The sequence below is a fragment of the Agrilus planipennis genome, unplaced genomic scaffold, assembly GCF_000699045.2.
Source record: "Agrilus planipennis isolate EAB-ADULT unplaced genomic scaffold, Apla_2.0 scaffold16, whole genome shotgun sequence".
Classification (NCBI taxonomy): Eukaryota; Metazoa; Arthropoda; class Insecta; order Coleoptera; family Buprestidae; genus Agrilus; species Agrilus planipennis.
Genome location: NW_020438946.1, coordinates 661,769 through 687,616, shown reverse-complemented (window position 1 = coordinate 687,616; position 25,848 = coordinate 661,769). Strand labels below are relative to the sequence as shown.

General features: G+C 33.8%; 3 protein-coding genes across 7 annotated transcripts in view; 2 read left to right on the top strand and 1 right to left on the bottom strand.

The window, feature by feature from the left end:
• LOC108744618 (carcinine transporter) overlaps positions 1-25,848 on the top strand; it is a 144,291-nt gene that overhangs the window by 42,961 nt on the left and 75,482 nt on the right. For both annotated transcript variants that reach the window (XM_025974692.1, XM_025974691.1), the window contains exon 2: positions 2,121-2,214. The gene's annotated coding sequence lies outside the window, so the exon portion shown is untranslated. The remainder of the gene's footprint in view (positions 1-2,120; positions 2,215-25,848) is intronic.
• LOC108744695 (unconventional myosin-IXb) overlaps positions 1-25,848 on the bottom strand; it is a 139,661-nt gene that overhangs the window by 60,330 nt on the left and 53,483 nt on the right. The gene's annotated exons all lie outside the window — the stretch shown is intronic.
• Positions 21,361-25,848, top strand: part of LOC108744697 (cuticle protein 70, isoforms A and B-like) — a 14,877-nt gene continuing 10,389 nt past the window's right edge. The window contains exon 1 of the mRNA XM_018480592.1: positions 21,361-21,446. Within this exon, the coding sequence (XP_018336094.1) occupies positions 21,435-21,446 (12 nt within the window). The 5' untranslated portion in view covers positions 21,361-21,434. The remainder of the gene's footprint in view (positions 21,447-25,848) is intronic.

Here is a 25,848-nt window from a genome sequence, read left to right as displayed (position 1 = left end):
AACGTATAAGAGAAGCATATTTGTCAAACCTCAAGCATTTAGACAGTTTTTACAATATCCAATATCCAGCTATTTTACAAACCAGCCAAGTAGGCTTACTAGCCGTAACATATACATTAACATACGCGAGTCTTGCTTTCTCTTATCGCAAGTTTACAATCCTAAAGATATTCATCAAATCACAGGCATTTGGACAGTTTCTACAATATCCAATATCCAGCTAGTTTGCAAACTAGCCAAGTAGGCATATTAACCATAATATGTACATTAAAATTCGTGAGTGCTGTCTTCTCCTAACACAACCTTGTAATCCTGAGTATATTCGTCGAACCACAAATATTTGAACAGTCTGTACGCTATCCGATATCCAGCTAGTTTACAAACTAGCCAAGTGAGCATATTCACCGTAACATATCCATTAATTATATGATGCGCAAGTCTTGTTTTCTCCTACCGTGGCCCTATAACCCTAATCCTATCTGTTAAAGCAGACATTTGGACTTTTATTTGTATACTATCCAGTATCTAGCTACTTTACAAACTACCCAAATAAGCATATTAACCGTAACATATTTATATAATTACTGTACATTATTTACATTGATTTTTCCGAAAAAGCATAAACATAAGAAGCTACATTAATATGTAATATTTAATTTCACGCAAAAGATTTCTTGATAAATGGACCTACATGATAGAGACTATATGCCAATTTTGAGCTTTGAACTACTTGATAGATATTTTGATACTAGATAGTTGTTGAAGAAAACTAAGCTGAACTCTTACGGAAATTTGTTTTATTTCTAATTTTTAACAGTTTTGCTGAATCAAATTGTGCAGATGTTCCTAGTACTAAATAGGTAGCTTTTTCTAAAATAAAACGAGGATGCCAGTTCATGTGCGCGGATTTGGAAAAGGTTGTGGGCGAATAAGAAGAAAAAGAAGGAAAAGTAGAAAAAGAGAGAGACGAACTTGCCTGAATAATAAAATTAACATACACTAAGAGAGAGGAACTACAATATATATATTCGTATAGAACGTACAAATGAATATTCCAAGTTAAAGTTTTCCCATACAGATGAGATACGGAAATCCTCTATTACTGCTTTTTAGAAGTATTGATTGTACAGTAAGGAAGACACCTAAATACCTTCTATAAGAAGAAATGTAAACAAAAATTAGCCGTAAAGTATTCGAAAACAGTACGTAGAAAAAATATTAACATTCAAAAGACAATGTGACATTAGGAAAATATATAAGAGTTAAAGATAAAATATATTGAATATTCAAACCACAGAAAAGAAAATTACAACGGAAAGAAAGAGTTGTTTAATGGAAAGAAGATGGACAATCAAGTACTACAGATGGAAATTAACTGGAAAACATAAAAGTGTATAAAAAGAACTGAAAATTTTAATTAAAAACGTTGATGTGTAAAAACAAAGAGAATAATGAGAAAGTTAAAATTCACACAGGAATATAAGAAAATATGGAAAGAAGAGGAGTAAAAACCACATTATGTAAAATACGAAAGAGTAAAGAGAAAAAAACGAATGAGTTTTAATAGCGAGATTTAGACTGGGAACTAAGAATAGGACGGCAAGGTACTGGGAACAAGATAAAGAGAATAAAATGTACTACTTCTGTACATATATTTGAGAGATGTGGAATAACAGAAAATGATGCAAAAAGTGGGAAATTCAAATGGAACGAAAGGATGGTCTAAAAAGGACGAGGGAAATCTTATGGGAGAAGAAATTATCAGAAAAACAAGAAGAATAAAATGTTTAGTTTGTAAAACTTGTATAAGTATAAAGTAAATGTACATAAATGCACTTTGTAGGTACATATAGAACATAATATTTTTAATAAAACTATCTATCTGTCTGTCAATCAGTAGACCGAAGCGATTGCCTAGAGTAAATTTAATTTAGATTATATGCATATTTTAATTATTTTTTCTACAATTCATCATAAACTAAATAAAACACTAAAAACAAAAATTCTTCATAAAATCTAAACAGGTTTTGAGTTTTAGTATTTTATTTAGTTCAATTCCTAAGAACATCATTTAGTTTCTGGAAGAAATTAGTTATCTATATGTTTGACATCCTTTACAGGACAGAAGTTAGTTCTGAAGATGCCAGAGCCAACAATCACACGAAGATTTTTCGAACTTCAAAGCAGGATGGTCCAATCCAAATTATAGTCTTGGTAAGTCCTTGTTAACCCTTGATACCTAAATATGTCTTATTTAATCTGGACGAAATAACGTAGGTCCGATTAGGGTTCCCTTAAGTCTAACCATTACCTGTTAGAATAGTATAATGGGTTTATCACGTAGATAGGAATATAGGGATGGAACATAAACTAACGGGACGGTCTTCGTCTCTGTCATGAGGAATGCGCCGATGTAGAAGGTGTCTAAATTTTGTTGGCTACCCGCACCACGAACGCGAAGTAACTGAGTTACAGCCAATAAAATTTAGGCGCCACTGTACGAACGTCATCCATCCTCTTCTGAAGCTTCACTTTATGCTCTGTCTCTGTATATTCCTTGTTAAAGCTGCCTAACAGTTTTAACTGTTTATCTTTGAATAAGTTGTGAATTTCGATATTACCCAGACAGTACTGATGTCAATAATAGGATTTTTCGGACCCTAATGTTAAAATACAGTGTACACTCTATATAACGACACTTAAGGGACTGAACATTTTTCGGCGTTATAAAGAGTGGTCGTTAAATGAAGGGGAAATGAAAGATATTATTTAACTATTCTATAATAATATGCATTTACCAACATAGTACACATTTTGCACACGAACATTATTATTTATACATTGCGTATAGCCTGTTATCTTCGTCTGATGTTTTTGCTGCTCCAATATTTTAATTGTACTTTGTTACGTATCTTACTCATCTTGAGATACTGCTGGATTAATTTGATTATATAAAAAGTATTTTTTTAAGAGTTTCGCTGCATCAAGTGCTTGTTTGATGCTTGGTGGAGGGACAGGATCGTCTTCTTCAACAACGTACACAGCTGCAGTTCTTATCTATTTCGGCAACTTAGAAAGTACTGCTCAATGATTTATAATGCCGCGAGTGAGCGTGACGCTATATAGAGTGTAATATTGTATAGAAAACAATGTAAACCAACCAAAGTCAAGCAATTTCGACGTTTTAAGGACTTTGTCGTTAAATCGAGTGACGTTATAAAGAGTTTACACTGCATATGTACAATGGAATATAACCGTTTGAGTATTGTTGACAATATCAAGTTTCATTGATGGTATTGATACGTGTTTCTAATACACTTTTTGGCTTAAATTGCTCAGGTATTATATGAGTTTTTAAAAATAGAAGTAACATTATATACTGCGGAAATTCTCTCAATAATAATTCTGTCGGTACAAACCCAGTCGATGTTTGCGGTTTGTAAGTCTATAATTATTTATTGCATTTCATTCTGTTTTTGATACTAGAGAGGCTGAAATTACCAATGAAAGAAAATCTCTATAAAAGGTAAATCGATGAAATTATTGATAAACTAATTTCCCATTGAACATGAAGTTAAAGTTAATCTAAACGTATACTTGAATAGATATTTAATTTCAAATGTTTTTTTAAGTACGAGCATTGGCAGCATTGCCAAGATCGCCAGCTATATACACCATTTGTCCACTAAATCTAACGGTTGGCAATAATGAAATTGCTAAAGAGTGACAATTCCCAATATACTTTCACCACCGTTTAACTTAACGGTTGAAAGAAATTAATTTAATTAAAATTTAAAATAAACATTTATTTTGATAGGGATTTTCATTAAGTAAAGGTCAAATAAAATTCAATATGTTACTTATTGTTAGTAATGAAATGTGTCCTTATTTTGCAACAATTTCACTTAACCGTTAACAAAAATTGAATTTGAATGACAATTAAAGGTTACAAAGGGGTACAAGTTGTCCTTGCAATAGCATATTTGTGCCACTTGATCTTATGACCTATTATTATTATAGCCTACTTTTTTTCTAACTAAAAGACCTTTGACGTTTAATCTTAACCTAATTTGACAGTTAACGACAATAAAATTAGTGAAATAATTTAACGTTAGCTAGTACCAAAATGGTGGAATCAATTCACACCACCCTAAAGTTCAATACACTTCTCCGTTTTCAGTCAAAAATATACTAATTAAATTCCTTTTGACAAAATTGGTAAAGGTTAACTGGTGTTGTCTTGATTCGAGTTTAAAGGTCGTCATCGGTTTGAGTTGATTTTTAACATTTCGCAAGCAAGAGTTGCGATCTTCTTCAAAAGTCCTTCCATCTCTGATGCAGGACTCCACGTCCAGAACCGAATCAGGACAGTATAATTACCTTTTGTCAATATTTATTCTTTTGTGGTATTTCTCAATAATAAAAAATAATATTCTACTGAATACAAATTTGTTTGTTTATTAAACTTTTTCAAGGGAAAGGCATCGACACCTTCTTGTTAGCTATCCGAGTTTAACCAACTTTTATGTAATATTGTTAACTTTTATGTGGCATTTAATGGTAAATTATGTTCTACAGATGTTTTTAATTTATAAGAAAATGTATACAATGAAATCTAGCTATTACCGTGTTATGAAACCGTTATCTAAACTACCGATGCCTGTATTTTATTGTTTTCGATTTCCATAATTTTCTCTGAATACTACACGCCTTGAAAGAAGTCCTTTTACAATTTCGTTCTAACATTATTCAGAATTAATTACGGAAATGAATATACTTCGGTAACATTATGATTTTATAGCTTTTTATATTATCTGATTAATTCATAGAAAATTCCTGCGCTAAAATATGACCGCCCGAAACCGCTCCATGATGAAAAATCGAATATTTTCTTAATAATAATAACAAAACGTAAATATTTTATGTTACATAAATGAATTCTTAGCTTTTTTACTTTCTCGAAACAAAGGAAAAGCTCTGCAACCAAAACAACATAGTTTCATAAATAAATGTTCATAATATAGTTGCTGTAGCACTTATTATATAAATAACTAGCTTTCCCCCCCGCGGCTTCGCTCGCAGAAATTAATATTGTTTCTCCATAAAACTTTTTAATTCCCAATTCACCCTTACAACGTTTTAATTTTATATAATATCGCCATCTTAGATTTCAAATACAAACGTAGCAACAACATTTCATCCGTAAGGGTTGATTTTTAAAAATTGCCAAAACACGTATTTGCTTAATTTCAACAATGAGTAACCTTCGTGTAAATCAGAGTACAAATAAAATATACCCCATTGAAACGTTGCAATCTTTATTCATTTGATTAATAATATAAAACAGATATACCAAGTTTCAAATAAATTCAACCACAAAACAAAAATTGCAACACCTTTTCCTTTTTTAAAATGTCGAAATAGCTCTTTTAGAAATTAAATGAGAGACCATTAAAACGAAGTTTCAAGTAAATCTGACCACAAATAATATACGTTCCATTTAAACATTACAGAGATTGAATTTTTTAACCAGTTTCGAGTAAATCGGACCAAAAAGAAACATGCAATCTTTGCAAACCCCTTTCAGCTTCCTAAAGAGGTTAGAATTTTGTAAAATGTTGAAATAGGTATGTATGGCACTAATTTGATATGAAAAAGCATTAAAGCCAAGTTTCAAGTAAATCTGACTATAAATAAAACACCATACTTAACCATAGACAACATTACGTTTAGCTGTCAGTTGCGTTTTGTTATACCATTTTTAACAAATGAACGGCTGGACTGATGATTTGATTTATAAATTTTTCGTTTTGCTGTCATTTGCGTTTTGTCATTCCATGTCAGTTACGTTTACATATACCACGTTTTTCTCGTAGAACGTGATAAAAAGTATCCAATTTTCAGCCAAATCGGTTCAGCCGTTCTGGAGTTATAAATGGTGTAACTAAGATGACTTTCTTTTATATATATAGATATAATTTTAGAAACTAATGAGACTTGCAACTATTCTTGAAACTACGAAAACAAAGTGTAAATATACATTTTGGTATTTTTAAAACATTAGAGTTTAGAGCTTGCGTTACCTTATTGACCTTATATTTGAAAATTCTCTCATAAAAGTATCCAAATGATATCATCATCAAGAGATATAACAATAGAGCGCGTCATTTCTATTTGTTGTTGTTATTAGAATTCCACCCCCAAAATTGAACAAAACAGAAAGGTTTTGATTAGTTAGAACAGTATCTAAAGGTGAACAGACACTTAAATTTTTTATTTTTTCAATTTTTAGGATTTTACAATAGATATAGCTTAGATATTCCTAAAATGTTGAGTTTTATGACAGCATGTTTATTTAAAGACTCCTGCCGTAATTTGGAATTTAGAATTCTGGATTTGCGCCACACAAAGTTGTCTTTCGCTAATGATTCATCCTTGGTCACACGACGATATAAAAAGTCCTTATACAATGTCGCATGTTGTAGTGCTCAAAACATTGGCATCGGACAAAAGACAAAACAGCACTATTTTCTTTAAGATTTATTCGCCATCATTCTTGAGCTTTGCTGGCCCATCCTATGTATGCAAATCGAATCAAATTCCTCAAACAAACGAACTGAAGTGTAAGAATGTCCTTGCCAAGTTCGAATTCTGTTTGCATTGCTGATAGATAGGCATTCCTGCTTAATATTCAGGTGACAATTAAACGAAAGTGTGCATGATGACTTCCTGCAGGTCCTGTACGTCGCACTTCGCATCAAATATTCTAGTAACAATAATAACACCTGCCGACGACCGCATCGTAACAGACAGTGTTTTTAATAATATAAAGGCGATATATTCGGTCGAGTGAAACCGCGAAGGATAGATGGTAGATGGTTGAAACATCTGATTTAATAATAATAAACAACAACAACAACGGACGATGGCGTCCAGTTGACCGTGAATCTCGCGGACTGAATATAGTGTATTCGTTATAAAATCGGATCTGGTCGTTTGATTGGCCGCCTTCTCGCACCTAACCGGCATTCCGTGCGTTTCAAAAGGATTTGAAGCAGATCAAGAAGCCAGTATACATACAATGTTGCCAAAATATTTTTATACACTAGAGGAGTAAATCCAAAACTTTCAGTCGAGCTTAATAAACATACAATATAGCTGCATGGTGTAAAAGATTTTTTGATGTTACATCGCTGTAAGGCTAAAACAGATTAAATTTTTTTTCAATACATTCCAATTCAAGTAGATTGAATATAGATAATTAAAATGATGACGATTAATACAGGGAGCTTAGGAAATTTCTTGGAAAAACTTCCCTGTAGTTTAAAAGCTACCCCCAATTAGGTGACAAATTAATGACTATAAAGCCAACTGTTCCAGTCTTAGTATTGGTATTGGTCTAGGTTTTGATCATGCTGAATGATATCCTTGATACTGCGGATATAAAAGGTTAGAAATGAAGAGGTATTAGAAAGACTAGAAGAACAGACGACTCTATGGAAGTCAATAAGAAATAGGCGAGACAGGTTAGTAGGACACCTTCTCAGGCATGAAGGTCTAGTCAGAGACATATAGTTAAGGATGTGGGTTGTTCTAGGTTTAGGGAAATGTGAAGATTGGCACAGGATAGGAAAGGGTGGAGATGCGTGTCCAACCAGTCCAATCAGTCTTAGGACTTACGATCTTATTCGTTCGATATTGGTTTTACTCTTTATCTTATTCTTTCGGTCCTAGCCTTGGTCTTAACAGTATAAAGGACAGTCTTAGTCTAGGTCTTGCGTTTTCGCAAGGCCAAGACGGAGACTTCATGACCAAGACTGAGACCAATTTTTCTCGTCATTAAACTTCGTAAATCTAGTGCATCCAACATCCCTAACAATTTGCGAACAGTAATCTAAACTAAGTCTTCCTTTGGCTCCCATTGTCCCTATTTCAGCTTCCAACATCTCTATAACTAGCTTTTCATGTCTCAAAAAGTGTCCTCCCATCATGTTCCTCCTCAAAGACTTCCTCATTTATAACCTTTACCATAAACCTTAGCAAGTTGAGGAAAATAGACATTCTCATCCGATGGGTCTTTTTTAAATGTACGACCTCTTTCTCTTCCTCTGTCTTGACAAGCTTCTAGTAATAATTTTTCATCTTCTTCTTCTTGTGTACAGTCCATTCTATATCATCCAAACCAAACGTGCGGGTTTTGTGACTTATGTACAGCAAACTTTCACATAAGAACGGTTTATGTTCTTGATCAGTAATTTATCGAAACTGCCAGATGTAGATTGGGATTTGGATCTAATTTGATCCCATCAGCACGCGAATAAACAGCTCGATGTAGCAGGAGAAAATACAAAACTTTAAGATCTTCAATAAGGCAACATTCCTTAATCTATTCTGTATATATTTTATTTTGTCATGTTTGACAACACTGTCGTAAAATGATACATTTAAGTCATATAAATACTTTTACTTAGCAGCATGTATCGGAAGTGACCGCATAGCACCTCGGTTAAGCACTAATGATCTTAAATAATTTGAATATCTATTTATCATACATTATAGTAAACGAAGAATATTTATTATATATTAGGTATGTATAGAATAAAAAAACGAACACACTTATTACCTCTTGTAGAAGGAAATTAGTAAAATGTAAGCATATTTGTACCTGTTCAGCTCAAAAACCTCTTTCTAATGATACAGTCTCATCCTACGTAAAGAAAAACTGTTTTTCAACAAATAACAAAACAAAATCATTTGAAAGGCTAGATCATAAGAATTTCAAATATAATCTAACTAGTGACCCGCCCCAGCTTCGCACGGGTGCAATGCTGATACTAAATATATTTTTGTTTTGTTTAGATTATTATCGAAAAGGGGGAATCTTCAAAAGATACTCCCTGAACATACTAAATATACTACAGAATGTCTTTATATACAACATTCACAGTTTTTTTGTCTCTGCATTTTAAATCTGTAATATCTTCGAAAATATTCATTTAAATTACATGCTGTAAAGGGCCATATTGATCTATATTAAATGCACAATGTATTTAAGGTACTTAATTGGATAAGAATTAATGCTGTGTTGCCTACAATCGCTTCGTAAATAAGCCATTATTTCTCATAAAAAGTAAAGGATAAAAATCGTTATTGTGGGTTATCCCTAAGAGATAGACATATACCATCCCGGACTTTTTTGTAGACCCTTTTAAGATGTACAATATTGTAGTACATTATTTTGATCTATCTCGTAGGGTTCAGCCAGCGTTTGCAATGTAAGCACAAAAAATGTGTTTATTTACATCAGATTAGAAACCTCTAAAATTATCAGTGTTTCCTTGCTATATTATGCATGTATTATACATATAAACCTTCCTTTTGAATCACTCTATCTTTTAAAAAAAACTGCATCAAAATCCGTTGCGTAGTTTTAATGGTTTAAGCATACATAGGGACAGGCAGCGGGAAAGCGACTTTGTTTTATACTATTTAGTGACTATGCCAATTTTAAACGTTCCAACTATATCTACCTGATGCATAAAATTCCCTGTTCGAATTGTGACATAAATTATATCGGGTAAAGTAGAAGGCCTCTGTATATTAGAATTCGTGAACACAAAAATTATTATATAAACAGATTAGAACGCTTTCTTGCAGAACTGTTTAGCATGAAGCATTTTAAAGGTAACTTTCTTTCTGCCGAATAAAGATACAGAAATAAGAATTTTCTCGGTTTGAACCCCGTGGCCATTCTGATCGACCGACGACTTTGTTGCATTTTCTTTTACTTGTAGCACACCTTTAAACAGAATCTAAAAAGTTGTCGTTAAAAACGAGTGTCGTTTATTTCCTTTAACAATAAGAAGAAAAAGAACAGGAATATTAAGTAAATGAGCGTCGCAGGTACGACCGTCGGACCACTAGAGTGAGTCCGCGTTGTTGTGTTTATTACACGGCTCTCACCAGAAAGAATGATAGCCTGCGGATAACCAGTCTCTGACTGTTGTCTGACTGCTTCCTGGACCACCTTGTTAAGTTGGGAACTGAGTGGAAGGTTTCTGGTACTGCTTAACGTCAATGGGTTGCCAACGTCGCGGTATGGATTGACGCACAACAGAATCGGTCCTACGTTCGTCTGAAACAATAAAAAAGGAAACATTCAAGTCTCATTGTAATATATAATACCATACGAGGTCCGTTTAAAAAGTATCCGTGGGTTACGCACAATCGATTCTTTNTATATTACACATATAAATCTTCCTCTTGAATCACTCTATCTTTTAAAAAAAACCGCATCAAAATCCGTTGCGTAGTTTTAAAGATTTAAGCATATGTACATAGGGACAGACAGCGGGAAAGCGACTTTTATACTATGCAGTGATTAACATAGGCCATGAAATTTGGACTGATTCAACTAGTTAAATTATTGAGCAGTTTGCTTAATTTAGGTAACAATAAATTGCGAAAACATTAACCGTTTTAATCTACATACATTTCCAGCAAAAACAACAATTACAACCCCAATATTCTCCTGATTTGTTCGCTGAAATGTTGTACCGCTGTGGGCGATTAGTGATTCAGCAATAATTGCGTATTCAACGCTTTTAGTATCAATTATAATAATGTTCGAAACAAATAAGTTTCACGTCGCTAAGTAAGTCAGTTTCTTGTCTTACATTACAACATCGTTCATGCATTAATACTTAAGTGCAATACGTTTTGCAATCAGCCAAACCTTATGGGTATATACCATCTATGTGCCTATAAGGATATAGGACGTTTTATATACGTAGTCATGCAGAATATGTTCCTATATTTAATCGTAAAAGTTCACTGCGGTTTCTCTAATGTATAGATACATAAATATATTGATGCAGATATATTATGTACATTATACAGGGTGGACCGGCTTCGATTGATGCATTAAGTATATCTAAACGTTGGTTCATACGATTGGCCAAGAAACGGCCTGATCACGGATCACCGATCATGCAGGTAGAAGTAAAACCTGTGAAAATTTAACTGCTTTTGAACAATAAATTTAGCTATTAGGGCAATTATATTGGATAACAAGTAAGAGAAATATTTTATAATGTTTCAAGCAAATTTATCATAAAACTGCAATTGTTTCAATCAGTCCTTTTCAAGTGTGCATAGGAACAACTGTATAGTTTTATGATTACAAAGCATTTTTTTGTATTTGCTATGTTTGTACACTAAAGTTAAATTTTGAATAAAGCTGTAGGACTGACGATTTAACCGCCATCGCACCGAACTGCGTTCATTCATTTGGTTTCATGTCAACGGTTCAGTTACGATCAGATCAAAATTTCATTCGAAATAAACACCGCGGTTAATTGACAGATAGCCGTGCCGTATAAAGGCTAATTCCCACTATCCGTCTAGCAGCGGCAGGCAAGCGTCCGTTAGAAATCCGTGAGTTTTTTGTTGTATTCACATTCGGCAAATTTAGGACTGTTAGTTCGTGATTTTACTTGAAGGAAAAATTAAGGAGTTAGAGTAGAAAAGAATATCTAAATATCAATTTAACGATTTCCTCTTAATAACATCCCTTTGCTGGTTACCGACGAATTGAATACATTCTCGCAAGCATCAAAGACCGTCAGCAACAAGTGCCGACAAACATCGTCACATCAAAGTATTTTCTAACCGTGATATACACGAATAATGTGAGTACACAATGCATATTAAATTGATTGAATAAAATTTTGACGAGCATCCTGTCGTCGTCAAGATGATAGCGAGAATCAAGCTTGAGGTAAATACTGCCATACAAAATGTATACTACAGTATTTTATTCGACTGTGAACGTACCATGATCGAACCGCTTCTATGCCCGCGAACGGTTAATTTAGAAATTCGAAAAAGATTGTTAAAGGTTTATGTTTGGAGTACGGTGCTGTACGGGTGCGAAACATAGACAGTGTGCGCGGCGGAAAAAAAAAGGTTAGTGTTCGAAATATGGTGTTACATGCGAATGATGACGATACTGTGAATAGAGAAGATTAGAAATGAAGAGGTATTAGAAATAATAGGAAAACAGAGGACTCTGTGGAAGTCAATAAAAAATAGACGAGATAGGTTGGTAGGACACTGTTCGGTGTCGATGTGTTTAATATTTGTATATATTTTTTTTATAATGTTTTTAGTTTGTATTTATTTTGTATATATCTGTATATAACTTCAAATTTTGTGTTACAAACAGCTTTGGGCCTCTTTATTACACCCTTCAGATAGGTACCAAATGATGGGAAAGTCCGAGTCCCCAACTACGTCACGCCGGACTTTCTCTGGGTACCTGAAGGGTGCATAGCAACAATAGTAGCGTTGACCAAGGGGTCTGTATTACTTAGAGGCGTGTCCTATTTTGGTGTATACTATTTAAGTCCTGGACCAAGATAGAGATTCATTATTATATTCATATTCATTATTACAATTCAAATTCAAACAGATCAATTAATATTCTAACATTATTGCAATTTAAAACCAACATATTCTTATACATATTATTACAAGTTGAAACCAAATTCATATTCAACTTTACAATTCAGCTTCAATCATTCAAATTATATCCAATGCAATTTATATATCAAACTCAAGCAATTAGTGTAAATAAAGTGTAAAAAGAAAAGCAGTCTATTAATTCGAAGTGAATTTAACCAAAAGAACCTTCGGCGGGATACCGCCACATACATCAACAACAATCAAATTACAACAAACACATCAAACACATATGTTCGATTGCCACACAAACACATTTGCCTGTGTATATTAATATAGTTATATGCACCTACGAGAATTTCTGCATTATGATGGAATTTTTAATTTTAAGTAAGTTTGAGTAATTTTAAGTTAAAAATTCGACATTTTAGGGACCAGTCTCCATTATGATTTTTGATAAGGATGCTTCAAGGAACTTTTATTACGTTCGATTGAAACTCATTTTTCTACCTTTTCTACAAATAGGAATGCTTATAATTTACAATGTTATTTTACTTCTGATCTAAAAATGATTGGCATACTTTCACATTCCTAATATTTGTAAGTCTTAAATTTTATCGGTTTTATTACTANGTTTACTTAAATCTTTGTTTGCCATGTTTAGAGGCTATTAATGTATTTAAGAGCGACAGCAATTTGTTACTGGCTGCTAGGTGTAACAAAAAATATGTTTTTAAAAACAAAAAATTAAGTAGATACTTTATTTTAATGCCGAGTACTTTTTTTTGAACCTTTTAGTCGAGAAATACTTTATGTAAAGCCTGAAAAGGTAGCAACCTTACCCGCACGCTACATGGGGCATGCCCCTTATAAATTCTAGTCGGGAATTTTGTATCAAATCAGCTGTTATCCAGAATAATAAACAGTAGACTGCATATTTATTCCCATTTTGAATTATTCATTTATCAATTCTTCCTCATGTAGGTATAACTGGGCCAAACGTCGATCAACGATCAATAAACAGAAGTAGGTATTCGGTCGTCGGCCGAACATCGTAAACTGTCGTTAATTGAACGTACAATTTCTTTACGACGTAATAACTTTGTCATGCAGTTTCTCATAGTGTAATTGCCCGTATATTTGCCGTGGTAGGTACTGGACGAAGCCACCGTAAATACAGGTACCTCTAACCGTTACCTACATCTAATCGCGGACGTTTGAAACACAAATACGTGGATGATCCACTTGTGAGATAGTTACGTCTTCGAAAATACTTAATTTCAGTGTACATGGATGTAAATTACCGTTTACGTCTCGATCAGAGCGATATAAATCTCGTAAATCTCTAGATCTTTCTGGATTCATAGTTCGTTCAGATAATTGTCTATTTCCTTCAAAAGTAGTCACGTAGATCATTTCAATGAAAAATTAGCTGATAATATACGTATAGGTATATCTGTCTATATATACAGGGGACCGAGCGGCATGGCCTAGAGGTTTAGACCATTGCTAAGCATTCGGGAGGACGCGGGTTCGATTCCGGGTCCGTCTGCCTTGTTCCAAGTTTTTCTGTGGTTTCCTTGGATCACCTAGGCAAATGCTGAGGCAGTAATATTCCACAGATAATCTTTCACTCTCTTCTGTCTTCATTTCATCCGTCTCATCTTTCTCACCCGAACCACCACCCACCCATTCCCACGATTCCTGAAAGCAGGCTGAAGAGGACCTTCCGCCCTACCTTCCGGCATAGTCCGTAGGGACTGCCCGCCCGCCAGCATTACTGGCTGGTGGGAATGAAACACCCAAAAGTTTTTTTTTCTAGTTTCAGGGAAAAGCGAATATTAGCTCAGGATAGGAATGAGTGGAGGTGCGTGTTCATAATGAAATATCAAAAAGGATTTATTAATAAAAGCATTTTTATTTGTACTTGTTAGAATAAATGTTTATTAAATGTAGTAAACAATGGATAAATGACAAAGAAAACCACACAATTATTTATTTCGAGATTATTTTACTCCATACGTTCTACAGATTCGTCTGTAGTAACTTTCCTTATGGCCTTTGAAACATCCATAAAGATCGTTTAGCTTGATACAATCCAAAACTGACATTCCTTCTCTTTGTCCCACAGAGACTCCTTCCTTTTTAGGTGTAATTGTTGGTTTACTTCTGTCCACAGCGAAGAAATTGTTACCATAATGCATAAGAGAATTATAGTCGTATGGATATTTGGTGAATGCCTTGTGATACGGTTGTATTTTGAAATTTTGCAAGCTATCTATAAATTAATGAAATATTGATTTGTATTCGAAATAAACAATTTATTTTTCAACAAACAATAGATTAATAATGGTAACGACTTTCGAAATTGCTATTTTTCACGATTAGATATTTTCCCCAAAGATCTTTGTTGTGATAGGTATAATACCAAAATATTCGTGTTTTTGTTTTACTTTTTCTATCGGCATAGTCAAATAGGTATTTAATTTGAAAAATGGAGTATTTGAAAGTTTCTCTGGTAGACGTGTTACGATTGTAATTTACAACTGAGATCTCAACCTTCATTATCATCATCATCATAAGGTCGTCAGTCCTAAAATTGGTTAGACACGCACTTCCACTCTTTCCTATCCTGAGCTAATCTTCGCATTTCCCTAAAACTAGAACAACCTATATCTTTAACTATTTGCGAACAGTAATCTACTCTAGGCCTACCTCTACTCCTCTTAACTCCAGTTTCTACATTAAATATGTCCCTGACCAGACCTTCATGTCTGAGAAGGTGTCCTACCAACCTATCTCACCTATTTTTTGTTGACTTCCATAGAGTCCTCTATTCTCTTATTCTTTCTAATACCTCTTCATTTCTAACCTTTTCTACCAACGTTATCCTTATCATTCGCGTATAACACCACATTTCGAAAGCTTCTAACCTTTGCTTTTCCGCCGCGCCCACTGTCCATGTTTCGCATCGTGCTTCAAACATACACCTTTAACAACCTTTTTCGAATTTCTAAATTAATCGTTCGCGAGCACAGAAGTGACTCCTTTTTACTGAAGGCAATACGACTCTGCGCTATCCTCTGCTTTATACTACTCTAACTACTCCTTCTGTCCTGACTTATCTGACTTCCTAGATACCTAAAATCAGCCACTTCTTCTAATTTTTCGTCTCCTATCTTTATATTCGCTCTTTCCCTACTTTTTATTTTCTTGCATAGTACTGTTTTGTCAGTACCGCTTCCATTTTATTTAAAGCTATCTCTAACTCCTCGTTGCTAGATACTAATACTGCTATATCACCTGCAAATCCTACACATACAAATAAAACTATTGTAACGTCTACTTGACTGATACAGTGGAAAAGTTGACTTTCTTCTGCCAACACTCCCGTCTCAGGAATCTCTTAGGGAAGATGTGTACAAGTAGAAAAGGACGGAAGCAGTAACAAAAGACAAAGACGCAAAGACAATATGTTACATATTATACAACTACGTTTAAGGAAGACACGGGTCAAGTCATAAATTACAGTGGATGTATACCTGTTTGCAAAGGACAAGGGTAGAACATCAGCAACATGGTGTACAGCACACCATTTAATCAGAGCATAAAGTTCTAATACTAGTTGCCACTAAACATCGTTTAATGAATAATTACAGACAACCTAGCGAACGCCATCTCTACACGATTAACCACTAATTGTGGAATTCAACAATATTTTACAAGGTTCTTAGCAATGAAAAGCAAACTTGTCAAACTATGAATGTGTTAGATGTAAGTGTGTAAAACTTTTAATTCATTTCGAAAATTTTATCATTTAGTGGGTATAGGCTGAAATTTATTCTGACTAACAACTTAAACATTTATACTGATATGGATAGAGTGCTTATCACGTAGGCGTGTTCAGTTAGACAAATTGAAATACCTTATTTATCAGGCCTTGTATAACGCTTGAATTACTTCACAACACAACACATACTCCCCAGATGGCGATACACTACTGGTATTTATCTCTAACAGTTTTCCAGAAAAAAACGATTACATATTTTAAATTTAAAACCTTATATCAGTAGAAAGGGCGTTTAACTTCGCATCGAACGGTATCATTAAATAGAGGCTATTCCATTTGAAAAGGAAAAAGCAGGAAACAGGAACTGTCCAAACCGAAGGTTTTTAGCTTTTATTTTTCAGAGTTGAACATCTTGAAAACTACTAGAGGCAGGCATAGGGGATTGTTAATAAAGTAGACCTAAAATTAAANCTGAGGCAGTAATATTCCACAGATAATCTTTCATTCTCTTCTGTCTTCATTTCGTCCGTCTCATCTTTCTCACCCGAACCACCACCCACTCATTCCCACAATTTATAAAAAAAAGCTGAAGAAGGCCTTCCGCCCTACCTTCCGGCATAGTCCGGAGGGACTGCCCGCCCACCAGCATTAGTTAGTGGCTGGTGGGAATGAAACACCCAAAAGTTAAAAAAAAATGTTAAAAGTTTTATATACAGGGGAGGATGGTTTGGTTCGGTCGGGACCAAATTATAATGGAAAAATCGTAATGATCAGGAAAGGGATTAACAAACTGGAAGGGGTTTGACCACATAACCACCAAGGGAGTAGTAATTGCTCAATGAATAAATAGAAATATGAATCCAAATCTTAATTAGTTAGTTTAAGGAGTTGTAGATAAACTGATGAATTCGAAGGTTTTCTATTAATGTGAAATAACATCTTTCCCAATTTTTAAATTACATAATGAGGTATCTATAAGTACTAAATACCAAGCGGCGTATGTCCCGAAGTATCGATGTCTAATTATGGCTTTCATAATAATAGTCAGGGTAGGTACCGCGATATCTTTGTATTCAAAAAACGGACTTGTTTTTAACAAAGTTGCAATAATTTTTTGTAAATATTTAATATTTTGTCTGTAATGGGTACATACTGTAACCGCTACTTTTAATCTGTACATCGAAGACGCGATCAACATCATAAAAGACAGTACAACTGTAGGGATAGATATACAGGGGCAAAAGATAATTATATGTACCTATCCGAAAAATTCTTTCACAGACGGATGCCCCGTCTCAGTGTGGACGATATGGACCGTACGTGGTCGAATTCGGTGTTGATGAAAAATTCAAAATTTTAATTTTTTTTTTTCTTCGAAATTAAATTTTTCCTGTACACTTAGGTACGGGTCAACCGCTGGTGAAAGAATTTTAGCGCTATCTTCAATAGTTCGCCAGATATGTCCTCCTAAACATTTAAGTCTCGGTTTCAAAAATAACACTTGGCCAAAACTTCGAACAACCATAAATCCGAAGCGGAACCTCGTAGGTGGGCGCTTTTACTCTTGGCGCAGAGCACCGTATCTCTAGAAAATTTTGATAACACTCCCATAGAGATCGGACCACTCAGTCCGGAAATAGGGACCATCCTGTGGCCTCAGGAAAACACTAAAACGAACAAAAAGCAAATTGCACGAATTGGGTCGGCTCTAGTGCGGACCAGAAGTGGCAAAATTTAAAATTGCTTCCGTCGAAAACTTGCCGCATTCATTGGGCTTCGAACGAGCCCTGTTTGGCACGGATCGGACGTACACCTGCGGTGCTATGGATTTTTAACCGCGGCAATGTTCGCGAGCGCACAGCTCCTAAGTTTGACGTTTTGCGAGCTGTAAGTGGCAAACGGTAGGACCAATCGGAAAAATTTCCTTGGTTTTTATTAATATTATCTACAGTTTCTTTGTTTTCCATTGTACGAATTTATTAAATTTATTATTGCCGTATCTATTAGAGATATAGGGACGTCTTTGTGAAAACCATCTTCGCAAGCCAAACGGCCCAAAGTGACATGCCGTAAACTTTCTTCGGTTGGTGTGTAATATTTTATATGATATTAGCTCTCTAGCTAATCAGCAAACCATTTTATATGAAATAAGTTTGACTCCAGCCAATTAAATGTTGATCCGTTAGATGCTGCTCTTGGTGACTAATTATGAAACTAAATAAAAATTAACGTTCAGGCACTTATGATCTCCTAATACCAGAACTATAGCGTAGGTTTCGGCTAACAATGTGACGTAGTTTTCATATTTCATATAAGTAGAAAATAGTTTAAAATCATGAACGATTTCAAACATTTACATTAGTAGTACTATTAATTAGTATTAAATATTACACAGAGCATTAAAATAAACAAATGACAATAGATCTTAAATTTTCTATACATTTACAAAACTAAGTTTTCAAAACTTGCGTTGAAATATCGGAATGTAGATATGTATTATAAAAACAAGGATCTTGTATAATGATTAATTAAAACTAATTTATAAAACAATAGTACATTTCTTATATTTTTGCGATGTATCTACTCACCGGTACCGTACCGGCGACTAAGAAAGTAAAAAGCTATTCACCAGTACTGTACCGATGATAAAAAGCTATTCGTCGGTGAGTATAAAAACAATCGGTTTAAAATCATAAAAAGAGATTTAATAGAAGCTTTGAGATTTCGATCGTTTAAATACCTCCACATCTCACACTGCTCATACATCGATAGAGACCTGTGTAAAAATTACTGCTATGGTATATTGAGATATCAGATTTAAGCATGTATGCAAAGAAAATGAAAAGAAAATCAATTTTGCACTTGTGTGCTTCATTCGTCAGCGACAGCTATGATAAAGCTGAAATACTGAGGTACTGCCACGTATCAGCATATTTTTCACCGATTAATATCAATTATTTATGTTTATAGATATTATTCATTTATAATAACAAGTTTCCGAATAAAAATTACATTATATGTCGTTAATATATATATCAGTAATATAGATTTACAGTTCTATCTCTACAGTTAGTGCAGACCTACATAAATAAAACTGTTGATACGTCCACACTAATCAGTGGTGAAATTACTATAAATTTCCCATGCTAAGCACTGTCTGTCACCGTTGAATACGTGCCTGAAGTAGAAATTTATTGAAGCATCACAGCAGTTCATTGTTATACTTATCAATATAAATACGCAATGTCCAATAATGCACTACAAAACACTGTAATACAAAATTAGTATTACCAATTACATGGTTTTAATATTTTTAAACTTACTAAATAAGTATTAAAAAAAATGATGACCTAAAATTAGTTAAAAATTGAAAAAACAGTAAGGCTATTCATTTTATAAAACATAAAGCTGTTTCTTTGCATTTCAACCACTTTTTAAAAACACTGGCATCAGGACACTTGCTACTTACACCTACTCCCTTTATTACACCCATCGGACAAGGATGCACACTGTCACCACTACTTTTTCTATCTATATATCGAAGACGCTATAAACATCAAAACATCATTAAAGACAGGAAAACATTAGGGATAGATATATAGCAGTATTACCATATCTAGCAAAGAGGGGAGAGAGAGAGAGAGAGGGTAAAATAGAAGCGATACTGACAAAACAGTATTGCATAAAAATATATAAAACTAAAACAACAATTTTGCTATGTAAGGAAAGAAAAAAGAGGGAAATTAGTGATTATAAAGATAGGAGACGGAAATTTAGAAAAAGTCTCTGAGATTTGGTATCTAGGACGTTAGATAACTCAAGATGGAAAGTGCAGTAGAGATATAAAACAGAGCATAGTGTTAATCGCCCTTAAAAAAGGTCACTTTTATGATCACGAACGGTTAATTTAGAAATTCGGAAAAAATTGTTAAAGGTGTGGGTGTGGATCACGGCGATGTAAGGGTGCGAAACGTTGTCGGTTGGCGCGGCAGAAAAGATGATGAAAAATAATGAGGATACCGTGGATAAAGAAGTTTAGAAATGAAGAGGTATTAGGAAGAGTAAGAGAACAAAGGGCGCTATAAAAGTCAATAAGAAATAGGGGAAATAGAGGAAATAGGTTGCTAAGATACATTCTTAGGCATAAAAGGCTAGCTAGAGACATTTAGAAGCAGAAACAGGATCCAAGAGGAGTAGTGGTAAACCTAAATGAGATTACTGTTCACAAACAGTTAAGGATGTAGGATGCTCTAGTTTAGTACCTATAGGAATCAGTGGGGGTGCGCCTAGGAAAGTCATTAATAGTAATGAAATGATCAAAAAGACCTTTATACTGAAAATACCAATTTACTTGTGAAGGTACCAGGATGCACGTCCTACTTACCGATCATGTATAGCACTAGCATTTTAATTTTAGCAATATTTTTAATTAATTTAGCTATAAATCAATTTTATATAAATTTCAAATAAACATAACCCTCTGTCTTTCACATTCTCGCGATCCTTAGGAAAATTATCTGAGTTTTCAAAATGTAAACAAATAAACAAACTAAATAATGGTAACAATTAAACAAACAACATATCTTCATCCTCATCCGCATCCACTAGTTTAATCTCACTAATGTTCGCATCTTCATCCGCATTCGTTATAACTCTACTTGTGATTCCCTTTTCACTCAATCAAATATTTGCGTTTTTTTTTTATTAGTAGATTTTCATATTTTTTTGATCAATTGTATTATTTCATTCAATAAAATCACGCTTATTACATTGCCATATCTAACACCTAATAATACGTATCTAATTTGGATTGGATATAGACTCTTTAACGAAGAATTACCCTAATAGTGAAGGTTAAAATAACAAATGCATAAAACGTACCAATGCATTGCCTGTTTCGTCAGGTTAATGTAACACTTTCCATAGTGAATACCATTTTCAATTGTCTGGGACCCACAATTATGTAATGTGTGTTTCAATTTGCTTATCACTATGGTACGCACGTCCGAGTTTAACCTTAATTTTTGTGTAACATCAGCTTTGATAATATTGCCAAATAATCGTGGGGGTTTAGACCAGTCGAGCATATAAAAGCAAATAAATGTGTCTGTGAATCGTAGAAATCGTCTGTGTAACTAACTTTGAACAAGTGACAAGGAAATTTTGAAAACAAATCACCAACATGATGAAATACGTAAGTACCCATACAGTTTTTGATATATTTCTTTTTAATTAGTTGTAAGTTCATGAATTAGTGCTATTAAAACAAAAGGATTATAACAAAGATTATTAAATGAATTCCTTATTTGCAATTATTCAAAATTTCGGTATCGACTGTAGTGCTGTTGTTTCTNTCTGTATATAACTTCAAATTTTGTGTTACAAACAGCTTTGGGCCTCTTTATTACACCCTTCAGGAAGGTACCAAATGTTGGGAAAGTCCGAGTCCCCAACGACGTCACGCCAGACTTTCTCTGGGTACCTGAAGGGTGCATAGCAACAATAGTAGCGTTGACAGACACCTTCTCAGGCATGAAGGTCTAGTCAGAGACGTATTAGAGGCAGAAACGGGAGTTAGAAGGGGTAGAGGTAGACCTAGATTAGATTACTGTTCGCAAATAGTTAAAGATGTGGGTTGTTCTGGTTTTAAGGAAATGCGAAGATTAGCTCAGGATAGGAAGGAGTGGAGGTGCGTGTCCAACCAGTCTTAGGACTGAGGACCTCATGATGATGATGATACAAAGTTTCGTTGATCACTCTGTTAATTTTCTCCCGTAAAGTTGGTCCGACTGGTACATTTCAAGTGAGAATGAGATTTAACATAGGTATAGGTAACAGATACATATTCGTGTCGAAAAATGTAATAAGTTATTATTCAGTTCGTCCCACTACTTGGTAACAAACCGCTTTCTCACGAATCGTTCGTTTGTTTACTTTTGCCGCCTTCGATTTATTATAATAGCTTCAAAACAAAAGAAAGATCGCAATAACGACAAGTCACTGCTTATTTAGGTCAAAAAGCATTCAACTTTAAAATTAAGAAAATTCTTTATTATCATTTTTGCGAGGTAGGTTGAGAAAAGCAGAATTCAAAAACATAATATGGAATGCATAGAGGTACCGTTTTACGTCTGCAAATAACTTGGTTTGGTAGTCAGGGTCAAGCCAAAATCTTAATAATGAATTGATAGCATCAAATGGCTTATATTTTATCATTTTAATAACTAACACAGTATATGAGGGTGATCGGCAGTGCATATAAAAGAGTAGGAAATACTAGAATTTTGTGTGCTTTGGGCAGATTATCTTGAAAATGGGTAAAGCTATCGAGGTACCTTTGGAACTCGTTCGAAAGGCTCTCTTGGATTTTCGAACGTTTCATGAATTTGGAAGGTTGAAAAATGAAAATTTTACAAGAATGTCAACATGTATTAAAAGAAAAGACAACCGTATAAATAGATAAAGGCTGTTGTGTTAAAAAACCCGTGAATTTCGTGAATTCCACAAATGTACAATGTACTGATCTGTAAAATTCCACCGAAAACTTTCAAAAAGTGATAAAATAGGTTACCAATAATAAAAGCATTCCATTCCGATTCCATTGATCAGTTCATGATAATTTAGTTTTCCATACATCATATTTCTATGACTATAATCTCGCATATAAACAAATAAATCGTAAATAGATCGGCACGTACAGAAAAAAGCGCACCTCATTTTCGTTTTTTTTTCTGTATAATATTAGATTCGAAAGTTCTTTTAAAATACAAAAAGTTATATACTTGCATTTTTATCATTATGTATACCTTAAAAATGTTTTAGATCCTTGTTTTCAAATGAATAGTTTGTCTATATCCGTACAAGATCAGAAAAGTGGTTTTTTTAATTTAAACAATTTTTCCTCTAAAATCTACCAAAAAATAATAAAAAAAGTTGCTAATAATGCGAAATCGGGGACACAAATATTTTATTATTGCGTTCAATTTCAAATTTCTACGTATAAGGATTTCCCCGGAAAAACGGAATACGTATGCGAGTTTGATAGGGTTCCAAGTTTCCATTAGAAGTACAGAACCCTAGAAAAAGTTATTTATCTTTGAAATAGACTTTTTACATGAGCAGTACTATGCAACCAATAACACACATGTGTATGTTCGTTGCTCATTTTGCAGTAGAGACTTCAACATTGCCAGAGATATCAACGGTAGGTAAAGAAACGAACCTGCCACGAATTTGTACAAAACTAAAGAATTCGACAATTCTTATTGTGTAAATCAGTTTTTACAATTGTTACATATATAAGTGCATAAAATATTCAGTTTTACATGGAACTAATGGTTACTTTTGAATCATTTATGAAATAGAAAACAAGTTTAAGTACTCATACCAGTAGGTCGATTGTTATTTTTTTATACATACATATGTTACCTACATAAAGACATTTTATTTCATTCTGATAGAAAATGCCAATTAAGATTCTGGTTTTCTTTTTATTCATGTTATTCTTCTATTTAGATTAATAAGTATAGGAGACTTTAACGATCAGTCAAGCGACGAACGCCGAATAATTGAACTGGCGCCTATAAACTAGAAAACTTTTGAATCTAGAAAGCTTGTAAGGTTGCTCAAATTGCTTCGGCGGTAATTTTAAAAATATATTTTCTTTCATTCTTTGAGAGGGAAAAATTGTAGTAAATCAAACGTATTGTAGCAAGGTATAGAATGGGAAATTAATGCAATGGAAAGAGTATAGGAAATAAAGAATGGAATGAATATAAAGAACTGTTAGGGGTATATGGTAACGGTGTGGTTGTTTTAAATAAAATATAAAAAGAAATAGGAGGACAATAGGGAGGAAGGGTGTAATATAAAAACAGAAAAAACTGGAAATGATGTTTAAGTTTGTAGTATTTTTTGTATTAATTATAATTGGAAGTATTAAATTTTTTTTTCATATTCTTATTAAGAATGGTACACTACATTAGAAATTGTCTTTGAAATTGTTAAAATCGGTCAAGAATTAACCATATTGACCAATAGTGATGACCCACTTTGGCGCCCCCTAACGAAAAACTAACCATGGGATAGAAAAACGTCCCATTGAAACCTTAGTTGACCCATCTCGAAAGTCAAATTTCCATTAAACTGATTTTCTAATTTAATTTTATATAATGCAGTTCCTGGAGAAAGAACGGGGGGCAAAATCGAGCTTTACCCCTCATGAAATATTGTGAATAACAACTGATTCATCAGAGACTTTTTATTTTACCAGGAAGAAGTTACATTTTCATTATTTTAGTATTGAAGAGCAATTAACTTGCAATACCTTTTCCAGTTTCCTTAAAATTGTGACCTAACTGGAATTTTGAGGGAGTGCAGATAGAATAACTAAGTGGGTAGCTCACGCCCCCTTGTCGGCCCCATGAGGTTGTCCTGTAGGGCATGAAAGGGGCATATAACTCCTTGCCGCATTTACCCATTATCAGGAATACCGCATTGAGCTGCCGCGGGGAAAAATTATTGCTATCCCATTAAAAATTATTGGATAAATAAACTTCATTATTAATGAAAAAAATACAAAATTGAATGAGAAATATATTTTACCAATGAAAAACTGCAGCGGTATAATACATATTATTTCTTTACTTTCGTCACTAACATTAAGATAAACCATTTTTTTATCAACATCTATAATTTTACAGGTAGTAATATTTTCATTATTTGCAAAAAATATAGGTACATTTCTAAATATTTAGCATCGCATGAATACGTATAAAGGGTTTTTATTTTTCTTAGTAGTTTTCCACAAATTTCTATACAATTTATATCTCCATTTGGAAGTATATATACACTTGTTTATAAAATTTGTTTGCTCTTAAGTAAGATTGTGTTATTGGGCTGTATTGTAGTCAATAATACTTCAAATTGCAATCGTTTTACTGTTGTTCGACTTGATGCGTCTGGTTTCAGTTGTCTTATAATTTATAATAACAATAACACTTGTTGGTTCGTTGCAAATGTAAAAAAATTCATTGAAACGACGACATAATTGGGCAAGGGGATTGTTACCATTTTATATAAGTTTTTTCATTTTACCGAGAGTATTTTCAAACGGATTTGCCTCATCGACCCCCCCTAAGGTAGATTTAATTGTAAGTATTAAGACCCATATGAAAAACCCTCAATCCACATTTTAGTATCACTACTTTTTTTTGGTGAGATTTTCATGAGGAATCTTAGGGGAAATCCTTGTATCGGCTTGCACCTCATTAGCCACATGAGGCCCGCACGTAGGGTTGCCACCCGTACTTTATTATAAAGTATTGTACTCTATTTCGACTGTGCGTACGTTATACTTTACAAAACACATAAAGTACGCTAAAGTACTTTATTTAAGGTCTCAAGTAAACATCGTAATTTTGTAAGTGATTATTCGAAATTCAGAGTACTTTTACATCAATAATAATTGTACAGAAAAATGGCAAGCCATATTTACGGAACAACCTGATTTCCCAAATCTGTTCAAAGTAGTGTCACTTTTGCTGTCCGTTCCGGCCACTTCAGCATTTACAGAAAGAGTATTCTCTGTTATGAAC